The 14,736-nt window shown below is 36.7% G+C and overlaps 1 protein-coding gene across 5 annotated transcripts in view; it reads left to right on the forward strand.

The window, feature by feature from the left end:
• Window positions 1-14,736, forward strand: part of SCN2A (sodium voltage-gated channel alpha subunit 2) — a 139,291-nt gene that overhangs the window by 53,281 nt on the left and 71,274 nt on the right. For 4 of the 5 annotated variants that reach the window (XM_053215212.1, XM_053215214.1, XM_053215213.1 and 1 more), the window contains exons 3-7: window positions 270-387; window positions 11,786-11,876; window positions 12,639-12,767; window positions 13,337-13,428; window positions 14,308-14,580. In XM_053215212.1, coding sequence (XP_053071187.1) covers window positions 270-387; window positions 11,786-11,876; window positions 12,639-12,767; window positions 13,337-13,428; window positions 14,308-14,580 — 703 coding nt within the window. Of the gene's footprint in view, window positions 1-269; window positions 388-11,785; window positions 11,877-12,638; window positions 12,768-13,150; window positions 13,243-13,336; window positions 13,429-14,307; window positions 14,581-14,736 lie in introns of all 5 variants that reach the window. The other variant, XM_053215216.1, reaches the window with a different exon arrangement.

A 14,736-nucleotide genomic window follows, 5' to 3' on the forward strand; every position in this document is an offset into this window, starting at 1 on the left:
TATCAAAACTTGATAAGGATGCTAAGAATTCCTATGGCATCGACTACATTTTTTTTTTCTCTTTTAAATGCTCGGTCACTTACCAAATTTAGGAAAGTTAATAGTGCTCAGAAAAAGCACCTATCATCGTGTTGCATGTTGATAGTGTATTACTATAGTATTTTATAATGCAAAATTTTAAATAATGGTCTCACCTTTTTCTTTAAACGTTCTTAATTTTAATATTAAGATCCTAAATTCTGCCTTATATGTTGTGTTTTCTTTTTCAGACATTTATAGTATTGAATAAAGGGAAAGCAATCTCTCGATTCAGTGCCACTCCTGCCCTGTACATTTTAACTCCCTTCAACCCCATTAGAAAACTAGCTATTAAGATTTTGGTACATTCATATCCTTTTTCAAACAGTTGCTTAATATGATTTTGTTCTTTGACTGAATTATTGAGCTGGGAATCTTTTTTTTAAATATGTGTGGTTGGCAACATGATGTGCTCTTTTTTTCTTTCCTCTTACTCAACAGTTAGCATATTGCAAATGGGATCATAGGTAAGTGAACCTGTTTTCCTCATCTTCTTGAAGTTCGCCTCTCCCCAACTTACTACATCTTTCTTCTCTACTCCTCTGTGTCCTTCTAAATTACTTGTTACATCCAAGACTTCTTCATTAATGTTGATCATGTTACAAGGCTCTCATTTTATAAGTCTTCATATTTTACAATGGTAGGCAATGGGTAACCTCCATGAGCTAATTTTCCTTACTGCTTTCACATTTGGAAACTATATACATAATCTGAATGGAACACTTTTATATCTTTTTGGTCTGAGTTGTACTACTTTCTGCTTTTTATTTCAGCACTTGAAAACTTTGAGTTAGTAAATGTTTATAATTGTAACTGTATACACACTGGCCTTTCAAATATATCTCCAAAAATTTTCCCCAACAGCATCCCACTGATCTTCTTTTTTCTTTCTTTCTTTCCTTTCCTTTCCTTTTTTTTCCCTTCCCTTTATTTCTTCTTTCTTTCTTTCTTTCTTTCTCCCTTTCTTTTTTTCTTTTTCTCACTTGCTGCCATGTTTTATTCAAGTCACATGTCCTGCTACAATTTTGTCTCTCCAAAGGCTTATTGTCTGTCAACCCATATACATCCTCATTTTATTCTTCATTCTCCTTATTGAAGTCACTACTTCCTAGAAATGAGATTGATGACACCTTGGTGGGAGATGGTAATATGAAGTTAAATAGAGTAGTTGTGAATGAGAGGTTTTATTTTAGGTGAGGGATAGTGGTCTGACTGATAGCCAGCCCTGAGAAAACCAAGGAAGCAAAGATTTGGAAGACTTGGGCTATGCCAGGCAGGGACTTTTACAGGAAGAACACTTAAACCTTGGGATGAGGATTGATACACATCAGGAACCAGAGGTAAGATTCCTGAAAGGGAAACTGAAATCTAAGCAGAGTCTCAGAGCAACTTTTAATGTTATTTCTTCTTTAGAAAGAGTCCATGACATGATAAGGCTTTCGATGTGAAACCTCGCTACCCCCAGTAGACTGAGAAAATGTTTGAAATAGATAAGGTAAGGAATTCTGAAGATAGGATAAACTTGGTACAGGAAACTCGTTTCAGTTCTGGGTGGGAGGGCTGTAAATCATGTCCTGGGACTTGACTGGCAGTGTGGTAAATGATGTTTTCAAAAGCACAGCATTTTAGAATTTAGTCTCCTTTTAACATCTAGTTCATTCCCCTTCTTCCCCTATGTCCTTTGCATAGACATCAGCATATTTTAATCTGAAAAGCTTTAAGACTTAATACTTTTTTTGTGAATTATCTACAGCAATATTTCCTTACTTCTGTTTTTCAAGAAAGAGAACCCAATGGTATGGGAGATAAAGATCTATGAGTTAGCATTAGAAATGAATAAAAAGGGGTGCCTGGGTGACTCGATCATTTAAGTGTCCAACTTCAGCTCAGGTCATGATTTCATGATTTGTGAGTTTGAGCCCCACGTTGGGCTCTACATTGGCAGTACGGAGTCTGCTTCAGATTCTCTGTCACCCTCTCTCTCTGCCCGTCCCCTGCTCATGCATTCTCTCTCTCAAAACTAAATAAATAAACATTAAAAAAAGAAAGAAATTAATAATAAAGTTACTATTAGATTTGGGTCTCCTGAATTATAAGCCATGGTCTATTATTATGTTTTGGGTATTTGTAATCTTTGCACTAAATAAACCTTTCCATAAATTATTTATTATATTTTTAAAAAACTATATGCCCTTTATATAAACATTTTTATATGAAATTATGTGAAAACTCAAACTTATGTCTAATGCTGTGTTAAAACTAGATACTGGGAAAATAAGTGTTGAATAAATAAGTGACTCATGAAGCAGAGGTTGGAGAATTATATGCAAAACAAGTAACAAAATGGAGGGTTTGAATAGATGAGAAAAAAATTGATTTTTCCTGAACCTGAGTGAGGAGACAGAATTAAGAAAGCCCAATATTAAAGAAAAAAAATCAGTTTTTGTTTTAACCATTTTGTGTGGAGATCATGTATTTCTTTGAAAATGTCATGAAAGCCATCATCTAACTCCAAAAACTTCTATGAAGTTAGGGAACCCAGGAGTCCTAATTTAAGACCCTTTGAGAAAAGAGACTCCTGGTGGTAGAGGACAAGGGCAGTTATAGAAGTTTCAATCAGGAAAAAGAAAAAAGAAAGAAAGAAATTTCAATCAGAGAATCTGGGCATTGAGGACATAGATTATAGTGGGGGCTCTCTGGCTCTCTGGGAATCAAGACACAACTTGAATTTGAGGGTTTGCACCGGCTTCCTTGAAGAAACAAAACCCCGGGGCAGAGTTGTTGAGAGGACTGCAGTGATGTGAATTGCAATGTGAAGGTAGCCAGGTAAATTTATGAGATTTGCTAAAGTGAACGATAAGAAGCTTATAAATGGCTGATAAGCCACAAATGTCTTCCAATGTAGAAAAAGGTAGACTCTTTAAAATCTCTAATTACCTGAATAAAAATACTATATTTCACATATCTCATCTTGGAGTACAGATAGAAGAAAAGAAAAGGCAAGTGTACTAATAGTCTAAGATAAGTTCTTCAGTCTTTTGATGACAGTGACATACTTGATAGGAAAGCCTAGTAAACTTTGATGTATATAATACTGTAGCGTTTGCAAGTGATTCGGTTAGTGATTTTGTCTTTTATTCTTCACAACAGAAGCCCTCTGCTCAAATCCTGGTTTTCTGACTTCAAGCACATGCCTTTTGCTGTAAGGTAAAAATGCTTGGAGATGGTGATGGTGGGTTTGGGCACAGTTAAGAGGTCATTTGTGTATTTATTATCATTAACTTCTAAACAAGAAAGTGCCCATTCACAATAAAGAAAAGTGTATTTTGAGCCTAGACTAATATCTCTATTTCTGAAGAAAATCCTGTCTTGTTTCTTAAAGAGCTGTTATCTTCATTAGAAGCTGTTGCATATCAAATTAGCTTTGTTTCTTGACTTTGGCAGAATGAGAAGTTATACTTATGCTTACTATATTTGCGCCAGGGTGTATTTTGAAAACTGAAAATGCTTTTGATATGCCTAATATCTTGTTTTGATAGTTAAATAAAATATGGTTATAGTTTCTAGATCATAAACACGTTTTAAAAAATCCATATTCCTAAAATTCTTGTCAGAAATGCGTTTCATGTTAGTTTTTATTATTTTAGCTACGTATGCTTATTCCCTTTTATTTTTCATTTGTTACTCATTTGTTTGTTCATTTGAAAATATTTTTTAAGTACCTACCGTATGGCAGGTGTTCTTCTGGCATTAGGATGCAATACTGAACAAAACCAAGTTCCTGCATTAGTGTAGCTACATTTGTGTATATGTGTGTGTTTGAGAGCTAGATCATATGTCAGCTAGTGATAAGTGATATTAAGAAAAATCAAGCTGTATAAAAACAGAAGAATGGTAAGGTACTGTTTTAGATCATATGACCAGGGAAGTCCTCTCTAAAAATAGAGCATCTGAGTAGAGATTAAAAGGGAGACAGTGAGAAATGGAAATGTAGGGGAAAGGTAAGTGTAAGGAGAATAGCAAATATGAAGGCCAAGTATGAAGATAGAAATGCACCTGGTATGTTCAAGAATCATCAAGGAGTCCAGAGTGGCTGGGACAGAGTGGGAAAGGCAGGGTGTAGTAGGAGACGAAGTCAGTGAGAGTGGAGAGCAGGAGCTGCAGCTGTAGAACATGATGAGAACACCAACTTCACTTTGAAGGAGATGCAGAGTGATGGCTGAAGGATTTCCAGCAGAAGAATATCATGATCTGACTCACATTTTATAAATACCACTCTAGCTGCCGCATGGAGAACAGACTACGTGGAGGGAAAGAAGACAGATCGGGGGCCTCCTGCCATGATGAAGGCAAGGGATGCTGGTGGCTTAGTCTATGGTAGAAACCATGAGGGTGGCAGAATGGCATCAAACTTGGATGTGTTTTTCAGAAGGGCTAACAGGATTTTCTGAGCAGTTGGATTAGATTGGAATATATTTTTGAGATGGCTATTAGTCAGTGGAGGAGTTGAGTACATAGATGGATATGTAAGTCTGGAATTCAGAAGAGGGCTGGGCTGGAGATAAAACTGCAGGAGACAGCAGTATTCACATGGTATGTAAAGTCATGCCAGCGACCTGTGACACTCCAAATCACACAGCTAGTGTAGACTGCTGGTGATTCACACAGAGTAAGAAAATGAAAAATAGCTGTCGGTATCAGAAAACCTGGATTCAGACCCTGCCTCTGAAATTTACCTATTGCTTTATGACCTTGGGCCAAGTTATTACAACTGTTTTGAATCTCAGTTTCTCAATTTATAAAATTGTAGTCAAAATTCATACATTAATGCTAATAAAATATATGATAAGTACCTGGCCTCATGACGAGCACATAGTAGGTACTTGATGTGTGGTTGCTATGATAGCTATTTTGGTTGCAGTAGCTACCATCCAAGCAGTAACTACTGCAAGATTAGTAAAGGAAAACTCTCATACTGCCGAAAGAATTCCACACAGAATACTGTATAAAATCACTACTCGCTCCCAGCTTTGTTTTGCAAACAAAATGTTCATATAGCACCAGAGTTTGGAGCTGTAAGTGACTAAAACACAATCTGATTGGTTTCAACCTTCTCATTTTGCAGACAATTTAATTGAGTCCCCAGGCACATTTGCTCCCTTTCTAAGCCTATATTTTATATCAGTGGCAGAGCTAAAACTTCAGACCAGGTCTTCTGACTCTCAGCCGGGTGCCCTTTGCATTTTCCACCTAACAGGAGACTCTCAGGTATAACGTACTAGATTCATTGCCAATATTGCTGTCTGTATGCATTTCAAAGGTTATTCTCAGTGGCTAATTCATTAAGTAGACTTTTAAGTTCATTCAAAAATTATATGCTATTTATGTAGAAATAAAAAATGTTATGGTTTTCCATGCAAAGAACTAGGTAGGTCTGTAGGAGAGGAGGGGAGGAAACTTATGATTTCCATTTCCCCTGCTTGTGATGCTCAAAAGTTACCACCCATTATCACATAGTTAAGGAGATGGTTAATCATAGAATGAAACAAATCAAGAGTTAAAAGTATATATGTGACATTTTGTCAATATTTCTGCTGGGCTAGAAATACGCACTGATATGTAGAAAGAGGCCTCTCCTACTCTGCTCTGAATTTTCCACTTTTATGTTAAAAAAAAAGAAAACAAAACAAAACTCTGACATCAAATTGTTTTCTCCCTCTAGTTTAGAGTTAAACATTCCTCTGCAACTTCTCCAGATATTATATAACATTACAAAGCCCCTGAACAGACTCACAAACTATGTCTTTCCCTTCTTTAAGAATAACAACAACAACAACAACAAAAAGCAAAAAAAAATGGGTCGCCTGGGTGGCTCAGTCAGTTAAGCATCCGACTTCAGCTCAGGTCATGATCCCACTGCTCATGGGTTTGAGTCCCACATCTGGCTCTATGCTTGCAGCTTGGAGCCTGGGCCCTGCTTCAGATTCTGTCTCTGTGTCTCTGCCCCTCCCCCACTCATGCACGCGTGCGCGTGCGCGCGCGCGCACTCTCTGTCTCTCTTTCTCTCTTTCTCAAATATCAATTTAAAAAAACACTAAAAGAGGAATAATAGAATGATTTAATAAAAAATGATTACTAGTAATAAAAATAATTGTATCTTCTAAGGGAAGTATTAAGACTATATTTATGTAAGAAAACTGATCTTCACAGAATTAACTTGCTGGAACCCATGTGGTTGGTAAAGGAAGCATCTGGTCCATCTTTTATTGCTTTAAAGATCATGTTACTCCATCCTATCTACACGGAACTGAGGGTAGCGATGTCAATATTTTAAATATTCAGGTTCCATGTCAAAGGCTACATAAACCATCTTCAGTAGAGACTTGAAGTTTCATTTCATCATATACACACAGAAAGTATTTTACATGTGCCAACTGACAGGTTAATATCAATCAAACCAAACACATTTTCATCAAGGTATAAATAAATTAGTAGAAGGGTGCCTGGGTGGCTCAGACAGTTAAGCATCTGACTTGAGCTCAGATCATGATCTTGAGGTTCATTAGATCCAGCCCCGCATCGGACTCTGTGCTGACAGCTAGGAGCCTGGAGCTTGCTTCAGATTCTGTGTCCCCCTCTCTCTTTGCCCCTCCCACGCTCATGCTCTGTCTCTCTCTCTGTCAAAAATAAATAAACATTAAAAAAATTTGTTTAAATAATAAATTAATAGATGTAAAAACTCCTTTTTCCCTGAAAATATATAAGGTTAGTCTGCTTCCATTTTATTTTATATTCCAAAGCTCTTAAGGAAATATTGTTTTGGGATACATTGTTGTTTTGAAAAATATACTCTAGTTGATGTCTTGGCCTGTATATTTAGAAAATAATACAAGATTTACAGGTTTTATTACTAGTTCTTGCCCCTTGAAAGCCCCTTGATGTGGAGTTTCTATACTTTTTCAATGCGTGGTATCACCAATGCAAAACCCATACCTACATTTTTTTCGTATCTGTATATTTATTATGATTATCTGAAACCCTACAAAAAGTCACTCACCAAATTCCAAGAATTTTAAAAGTATGTGACTGATAAAATTAGTCCACAGTGATTTTTTAGAATTGATGAATAATGACACACCCTATTTAGAGATACCTATTAAATCAAAAGCAGAAAACCTAAATCTAGTTATCTTTTGTTTTAAAAGCAAAATAGTTTACGGGGCGCCTGGGTGGCTTGGTCGGTTAAGCGGCCGACTTCGGCTCAGGGTCATGATCTCACGGTCCATGAGTTCGAGCCCCGCGTCGGGCTCTGTGCTGACAGCTCAGAGCCTGGAGCCTGTTGCGGATTCTGTGTCTCCCTCTCTCTCTGCCCCTCCCCTGTTCATGCTCTGTCTCTCTCTGTCTCAAAAATAAATAAACGTTAAAAAAAAATTTTTTTTAAAGCAAAATAGTTTTATTTCCTTTCCTTTCCTTAGTGTCTCTCAGGATCTCTAACTTAAATGTATTTTTTATTATTAAAAGGATAGTCAGGTAATGTGGAAAATTCCTGTTTGAGTATAAGTGCTTTATTAATTGTGACTTATGGGACAATAATCATTTCTATTATTTGTTAATATTGAAATATATATTTTACTTCATTATTTAACTAAATTCTACCATTTTAAAGAGTAAATAGGGGCACCTGGGTGCCGGTTAAGCATCTGACTCTTGGTTTTGGCTCAGGTCATAATCTCATGGTTCATGGGTTCGAGCCCCACACTGGGCTTTGCACTGGCAGTGAGGATCCTGCTTGGGATTCCCTCTCTCTCTCCCTCTCTGCCCCTCCCTCACTCATTCACGCTTTCTCTCTCAATAAATAAATAAACTTTAAAAAAAAGTGAATCTTGCTTAGCTTAAAAAAAAGGGTACATATTTTTTAAGGGTCATAAAACCATGGCTCAGGTTATTATGTGACATAAATACCACAAGGCTGTTAATTTCTACCTTATGTTTGCCTTCTGTCCTCTCTTTCAAAAAACAAAGTGTAGAGACTTTTGTACTCAATATATTTGAAGACAGATTTCATGCTGTATTTTTATCCCATGTCAATCAATACATCATCGAAAATCATTAGAAAGGAAAACTGTTATTCCGTTTAGTAATAAATGAGTTGCAAAATTTATTTCATTCAATAGTCAACTGACTGTGCAAAATGGCAAGCATATAGTGGCGAACTGTACAGACATGGTATCTGCCCTCCCAAAACTGACAATGTGGTAGAAGAAAAGACCAGCATTAAAATTAGTCATTGCAAGACTAGTAAAAGATGATGCAGGGATATACAACTGGTAGACCTAAAGAGGTGAGGTACTATGGTGAATAAATTTCTACCAAAGATCATTTTTAAAATGAGTACTGAAGAACAAGTATGAGTTGGCTATAGTGCGGGAGAGAACATTTCCTGGCAGAAGAGGTGGCGTTTGCAAAGACCCTTCTTTGAGAATGAGAATATTTCATTAGATGATCTAAAACAATTACAGTAATACAGGACTGGGCAGAGTGAAATCAAGAGTAAAGAATACAGGGGCACCTGGGTAGCTCAGTCAGTTAAGCGTCCAACTCTCGATTTTGGCTCCGGTCATGATCTCACCATTTGTGAGATCAAGCCTCGTGTCCGGCTCTTTGCTGACAGGCAGGACCAGCTTGGGATTCTGTCTCTCCCTCTTTCTCTGCCCCTCCCCAATGTGCATGTGCACAGGCTTTCTCTCTCCCTCAAAATAAATAAACATTTTTTAAAAAGAGTAAAGAATACAAAATTAGAGGAATAGACAAGGGCTGGACCTTCTAGAACCTAGACTGTGTTAAAACATTTGATCATCATCCCAAGAATAGTGGAAAGCTATTAAAATTATCTGAACTGCATTTACATGGGTCATTTTGGCACAGTATGCAGGATGGATTGAAAGGAACTAAATGTGGGTTCAGAGAGACTAGTTTGGAGGAAACTGCAGTAATCTCAGTCACACTTGGTGGGCACTTGACTTTGTAGTGACATGGGGATGCAAAAGTGCACTGAATTCAGTGATAGCAGATAGAGTTGATGGTATTTGGTGCTAAATTGGATGTAGAGGTCTAAGGAGAGAGAAGAATCCAAGATTGTTTCTAGGTTCTGGCTAGATCATGGGATATTTTATAAGATGCAGGGAATCAAAGGTGCAGTCCTGGGTGGGGTGGTGGAGGGGGAAAGGCACTATGAAAAGATATTTTTAGTCCAGTTTTAGAACTCAAAATCTTGTAAATGATTTTGAAATATTAATGAGATATGCAGTGCGGATGTCATTTGAACACTTGGTTGTGTAGAGTTCAGAAGAAGGGCCTAAACTGGAGAGAAACAGTTGAGATGGTGTGTACATAAATGGCCCTTGAAGCTCTGTGGGTTGATGAACTCTACTAGGATGAATAAAGGAGAGGGGAGAAATGGCCGAGATACCGTCTCCTTTTCAAAAGGAAATTGCAACATTTCAAAGGATACAGAGAAATTGTTGCCCTTGAGGCCTAAGGAAACCAGGGGATTAGGACCTCATGAAAGAGAAGGGAAGAAAACATGAAAAAGGTAAGAATCTTCCTTGCTGAATACTGCTGAGAGAGCAAATCAAATAAGAACTCAAAATTGCCCTTTTGTTTTTAGTGGCAAAACATGCAGTCTGCCATCTTTAGAAAGAAAAGCTAGTCAGCTAAGAATGGTATGGATGCATGAGGGGGAAAAAAGATAAACTGCTTTTTCAAGAAGTTTGGCTGTGAAATCCAGAAAAGTTAAGGCTGTAAGTAGGTAAAAAAGATTTGGGATTACAAGAAAGTCTGCCCTCCCCCAAGACAAGAGAGGCTCAAGCAAGTTTATGTTGATAAGAAGCCCCCACTAGTGTGGGAGATAATGAAGGTAAGAGAAAAGATGAGAGATTTCTGAAGTATTCTGGAAAGGAAGAAGATGTCCAGAGTATGAGTGGAGGGAATTGAAAACATTCCCTGTTGAAACAGGAAGGAAGAAAGGATAAGTCCAAAAAACTCCAGAGTTTATCAACTCAGGGGTGGAAAGTAGAGATATGGCAGTCTATCTTTTCTCTCAGTGAAGTCAGAGATAAGGACATCAGCTTCAGGTGGGGAGGGAAGGAAGAGGGTTGGAGGTCAGAGGGGATTGGAGAATGTTTGAATTGGAGAATGAATGAAATGAAATTGTCTTTGCAGAGGGTAGGAGATGGAGCTAAGTGGAGAAATGCAGCACTGTGTAGAGGACTGTTGAGGTTCAGAATCATGCATTTAGAATGGTGCCGATCTGCCAAAGGGAGTTATTTTCTCTAGTAGAACCTTGCAGGCCAGCAGACACAGAAGGTCTTCTGGCTGTATATACTAATAGCGAATCATCTTCAATTTTATCTTATTTTTTGTTTATTTTTAGCAATTAAGGAAAAATAGGTTTCTTCGAGATGGTGTTTCTTAGTGTTCTCTAGGTTGTAGTGCCCTCACGTGGCTGATCGACATCGTTCACTTAGGACTGTTTGCATGTGGATGCATTTGAACAAGCTGAGAATTAAGCATGCGCCTTATATCACTGTTAGTAAAAGCAAAAAATGAATTCTTGCTTTGACTAAAGGCAGTTGTAGGTGCAAAGAAACTTCCATTATAGATTAATGCAACATTGACTACTCACTGGCGCATTTTACTGCACTTAAAATCATGTTACTATTTTGTTATGTGTCAGTAATGTGAAAATGTATAATAAAAATTACAAGTAATTAGGGTTATGAGCAGCATTTATTCAATCTCGGGGATTTTTATCACTGTGTTTAAGTTTACATCAATAAAGGCTGTTGTTTTGCATAATTACAACTGAATCTTTCTTGTGCTTTTTATTATATATGAAAGTCATTTTAATTGATTACTGAATATTTTCACATAGTTTTTGTTGTTGTTTTTCAGTGTAAAGGAAAGTGAAAGGCATTGGCTATGTCTACAAAGGCCAAGTGGGTACAGTGACACAAACCAGCTGTTATAAGTAGTGTTCTCTATGATTCAGGAAGTTAGGAAAGTAATTTATTGAGCACAGTAAGTGTAGGAGCTTTTGCATATTTTAACTAATCCTCATAGCAATCCTGTGAAATGGTTATTTTTTCTCACTTCTATAGAGAATTGAACCAACTATTAGGTTCAATAAGTCATTTGGCCACAATTACAAACCCAAGAAATGCCATCACTAATACCAGCCACCTTTTCTTACTGTTCAGAATTTTATGAGCACTTATACCCTCCACTCAGAAAGGATCTTATTAAAGGCATTCTGCCAACATGATCCTTTTAATGGAATTATAATGCATTTAATTCATCACTTAAATTCTTTTGTTGAATTTTTGTCAGGATTTACAGACATGCTGAACTTGCAGTTCAGTTGTTGAGTCTGTCATTTAAAAAAAACTTAAATTGATAAATTATTTACCGGTGAACCCAAATCTTTATTCTCAATTATTAAAAACACCTAAATGGCCTCAAAATAGTTGATGACTTGGCCTGACATGGCCTAAATATGTGGTTGTTGAATTACAGAAATGGAAAAGATGAACTGAAGAATAAAATAATAAGAGCATAAAAGTTCTAAACTTCATGGTGTAAAAGGCAAGGCGGGGCATAAGAGTGAGATTTCCCATTGATCTTTGTCTTCCTTGACAATACTCTTCTACTTTATTCAATGTGCTCATTATGTGCACCATTCTTACCAACTGTGTATTTATGACCATGAGTAACCCTCCAGACTGGACAAAGAATGTGGAGTAAGTAGAAAATAAAAAATATTTTTCAGTATTGTCAACCCTTGTATTTTAAATTACTATCTTGAGACCCCATAATTTTCTTTAGCAAATCATACTAGCTACTCCTAACCAGACAAGTTTAAACAATGATTCAAAGTTCATTTCAACCACGACTTTCCCATAGGGCAAAGCTTGCAGTGGCTCATTCATTAGCTCAAATTACTGTACTTGTTCAACTGCCGATATTTGCAGCCCTTTATCTTCCTTGTGAGTCTCATACCCTTCTGAATGTCATCAGTGACTACCAATATCCAATGGTAAAAATTATGCCTAGTTTGTATGTTCTTTTTGTCATGGCTATCACTTTTCTATGTTTTATCAGTATATATGTCATGGCTCTAAATGATGCATATTTTACGGAATGCAGTGCTTCATTAATTTGGGGGTTAATACCTATTTGCTTAAATCAGACTCAAAGCTAGAGTATTTCAGGTACCGTCCTATAGAACCATATTATTTGGGGAAGAAAAGAAGCATATTATTTGGGCCCTCAAATTAGTTCATGTAGCAAATACAATACTTATTTACTTATAGTCAATGAGAATGTCTCTCAGAATGTAATGTTTCTTTTGCCTTAAACTCTACTTAAGCTTCTAACATCATTGGGAGACTAGTATAGACCCATCTGAAAGCTTCTAATTTTTTTTGTTAAGTTTCCTTTAAAACATGTACATGTAAATTACATACTAGATCTTTAATGTGGGCTTGGCTATTTCCTCTCAGGTACACCTTTACAGGAATTTATACTTTTGAATCACTTATAAAAATACTTGCAAGGGGCTTTTGTTTAGAAGATTTCACATTTCTGCGGGATCCATGGAATTGGTTGGATTTCACAGTCATTACTTTTGCGTAAGTATCTTAATACATTTTCCATCCTGGAATAATAAATCACTGATGGGAGCCCATGCTGTATTTCTCCTTGGTGGCTTCCATTGACAGATCAAGCATTTTTCTTAGTTATCATGGGAATTTAGAATATTTTTCTTCTAATCAATTATGCACTTTGGAGAAATTAGGAATCTAGTAGTAAATTATCTAACTTTTGATTCAGTTTGCACTGTAGAGTAATAAAATTTCCAAAGTAACATAGACTATGATTGAAGACAACACCCTTTTTCTCTTAATTGGGAAATCTGATGCCAACACTCATTGAAGTTGAAGAGGTCTTGATGAAAGACCAACATAGACTTAGATTTCCCTAAATTCTGAATAACTCTGATTTAATTCTACAGGTATGTAACAGAATTTGTAAACCTAGGCAATGTTTCAGCTCTTCGAACTTTCAGAGTCTTGAGAGCTTTGAAAACTATTTCTGTAATTCCAGGTAAGAAGAAACTGGTATAAGGTGGTAGGCCCCTTATATCTCCAACTGTTTCTTGTGTTTTGTTATTGTGTTGTGTGTGAACTCCCTATTACAGATATGTGACAGAGTTTGTGGACCTGGGCAATGTCTCAGCGTTGAGAACATTCAGAGTTCTCCGAGCACTGAAAACAATTTCAGTCATTCCAGGTGAGAGCTAGGTTAAACACCGAGGCTGACTTTAGCTGCACTGGCACTACAATCACAGCTTTTGTGCATAGCCTTTTGTTGTCAGATGTTGCAAATCAATATGTAAAAACGCAAGAATCAGGACATCATATTTTGGATGGATTTGATTCTTTGCTTTTTTACTTCTTGCTTTCTTTAAGACCGTTCTAAATCAGCCTTTGAGTTTAACAAGTTTTTGCATGAGGCATTTGCAGTAACAGGCTACATGGTTTGCATCCCGTAACGTCAAGCTTTCCGCATAGAAGCTAAACTATGAGGCATTCAGACTCATGCAAATTTGACCATTTAGGTCCAAAACTGGTGATTATCTTATCTGCAGATAAATGAAAGAGTGAGAGATAGCATGAGTGCTGCATGGGGCTCAGTTTTCAGATGTCTTCCTTTTTTAACCCATATTCCAGCTTGCAGAATTCACAAATATGTAACCTCATAATCCATTGACTTCATGATTTCTTACTACTCTATTCATATAGATTTTTCTAAAATCAATAAGAGGTTAGGGAGTAAGACATCTGCAAATAAAAGCAAAATATTTACACAAGGTTGGTGTTTAAGCATGAATAATAAAATCATTTCTTTTGCTCTGAGGGGTATTTGGAAATACACTTTTGGTTCATTTCCATTCACGGTTTTCTAATGGACATACAAGTTCTGCTTTCATTCATTTTCACCAGCTAGCAGGCTTTTCATGAAAATCTTATTCAATCACAAACATTAAACTAATGTTGTTGGCATTCTGCATGACATTTTTATTTTCCAGGACAAGCTCATGATGTTTTTTGTCGGTAAAGTAGCTATTGAATAGTATATTTAAATTCCTCCCTTTGATTTTATTCATAGGCCTGAAGACCATTGTAGGGGCCCTGATCCAGTCAGTGAAGAAGCTCTCTGATGTAATGATTCTGACCGTGTTCTGTCTGAGCGTGTTTGCACTAATAGGACTACAGCTGTTTATGGGCAACCTGCGGAATAAATGTTTGCAATGGCCCCCAGATAATTCATCCTTTGAAATAAACATCACTTCCTTCTTTAATAACTCATTGGATGGGAATGGTACCACTTTCAATAGGACAGTGAGCATGTTTAACTGGGATGAATACATTGAGGATAAAAGTAAGATATACTTTTAACCATTAAGTTGTTTAGTCCTTTAAATATTAAAAAATACATATAGTAGAAATTGTCTCCATTTTAATGTAAACCAAATGGCTTAACCAATTTAGATAACACATGCAATACAGAAATCAAATGATATTTATGATATGATAT

This window comes from Acinonyx jubatus, chromosome C1 (genome assembly GCF_027475565.1).
Source record: "Acinonyx jubatus isolate Ajub_Pintada_27869175 chromosome C1, VMU_Ajub_asm_v1.0, whole genome shotgun sequence".
In the NCBI taxonomy this organism is placed as follows: Eukaryota; Metazoa; Chordata; class Mammalia; order Carnivora; family Felidae; genus Acinonyx; species Acinonyx jubatus.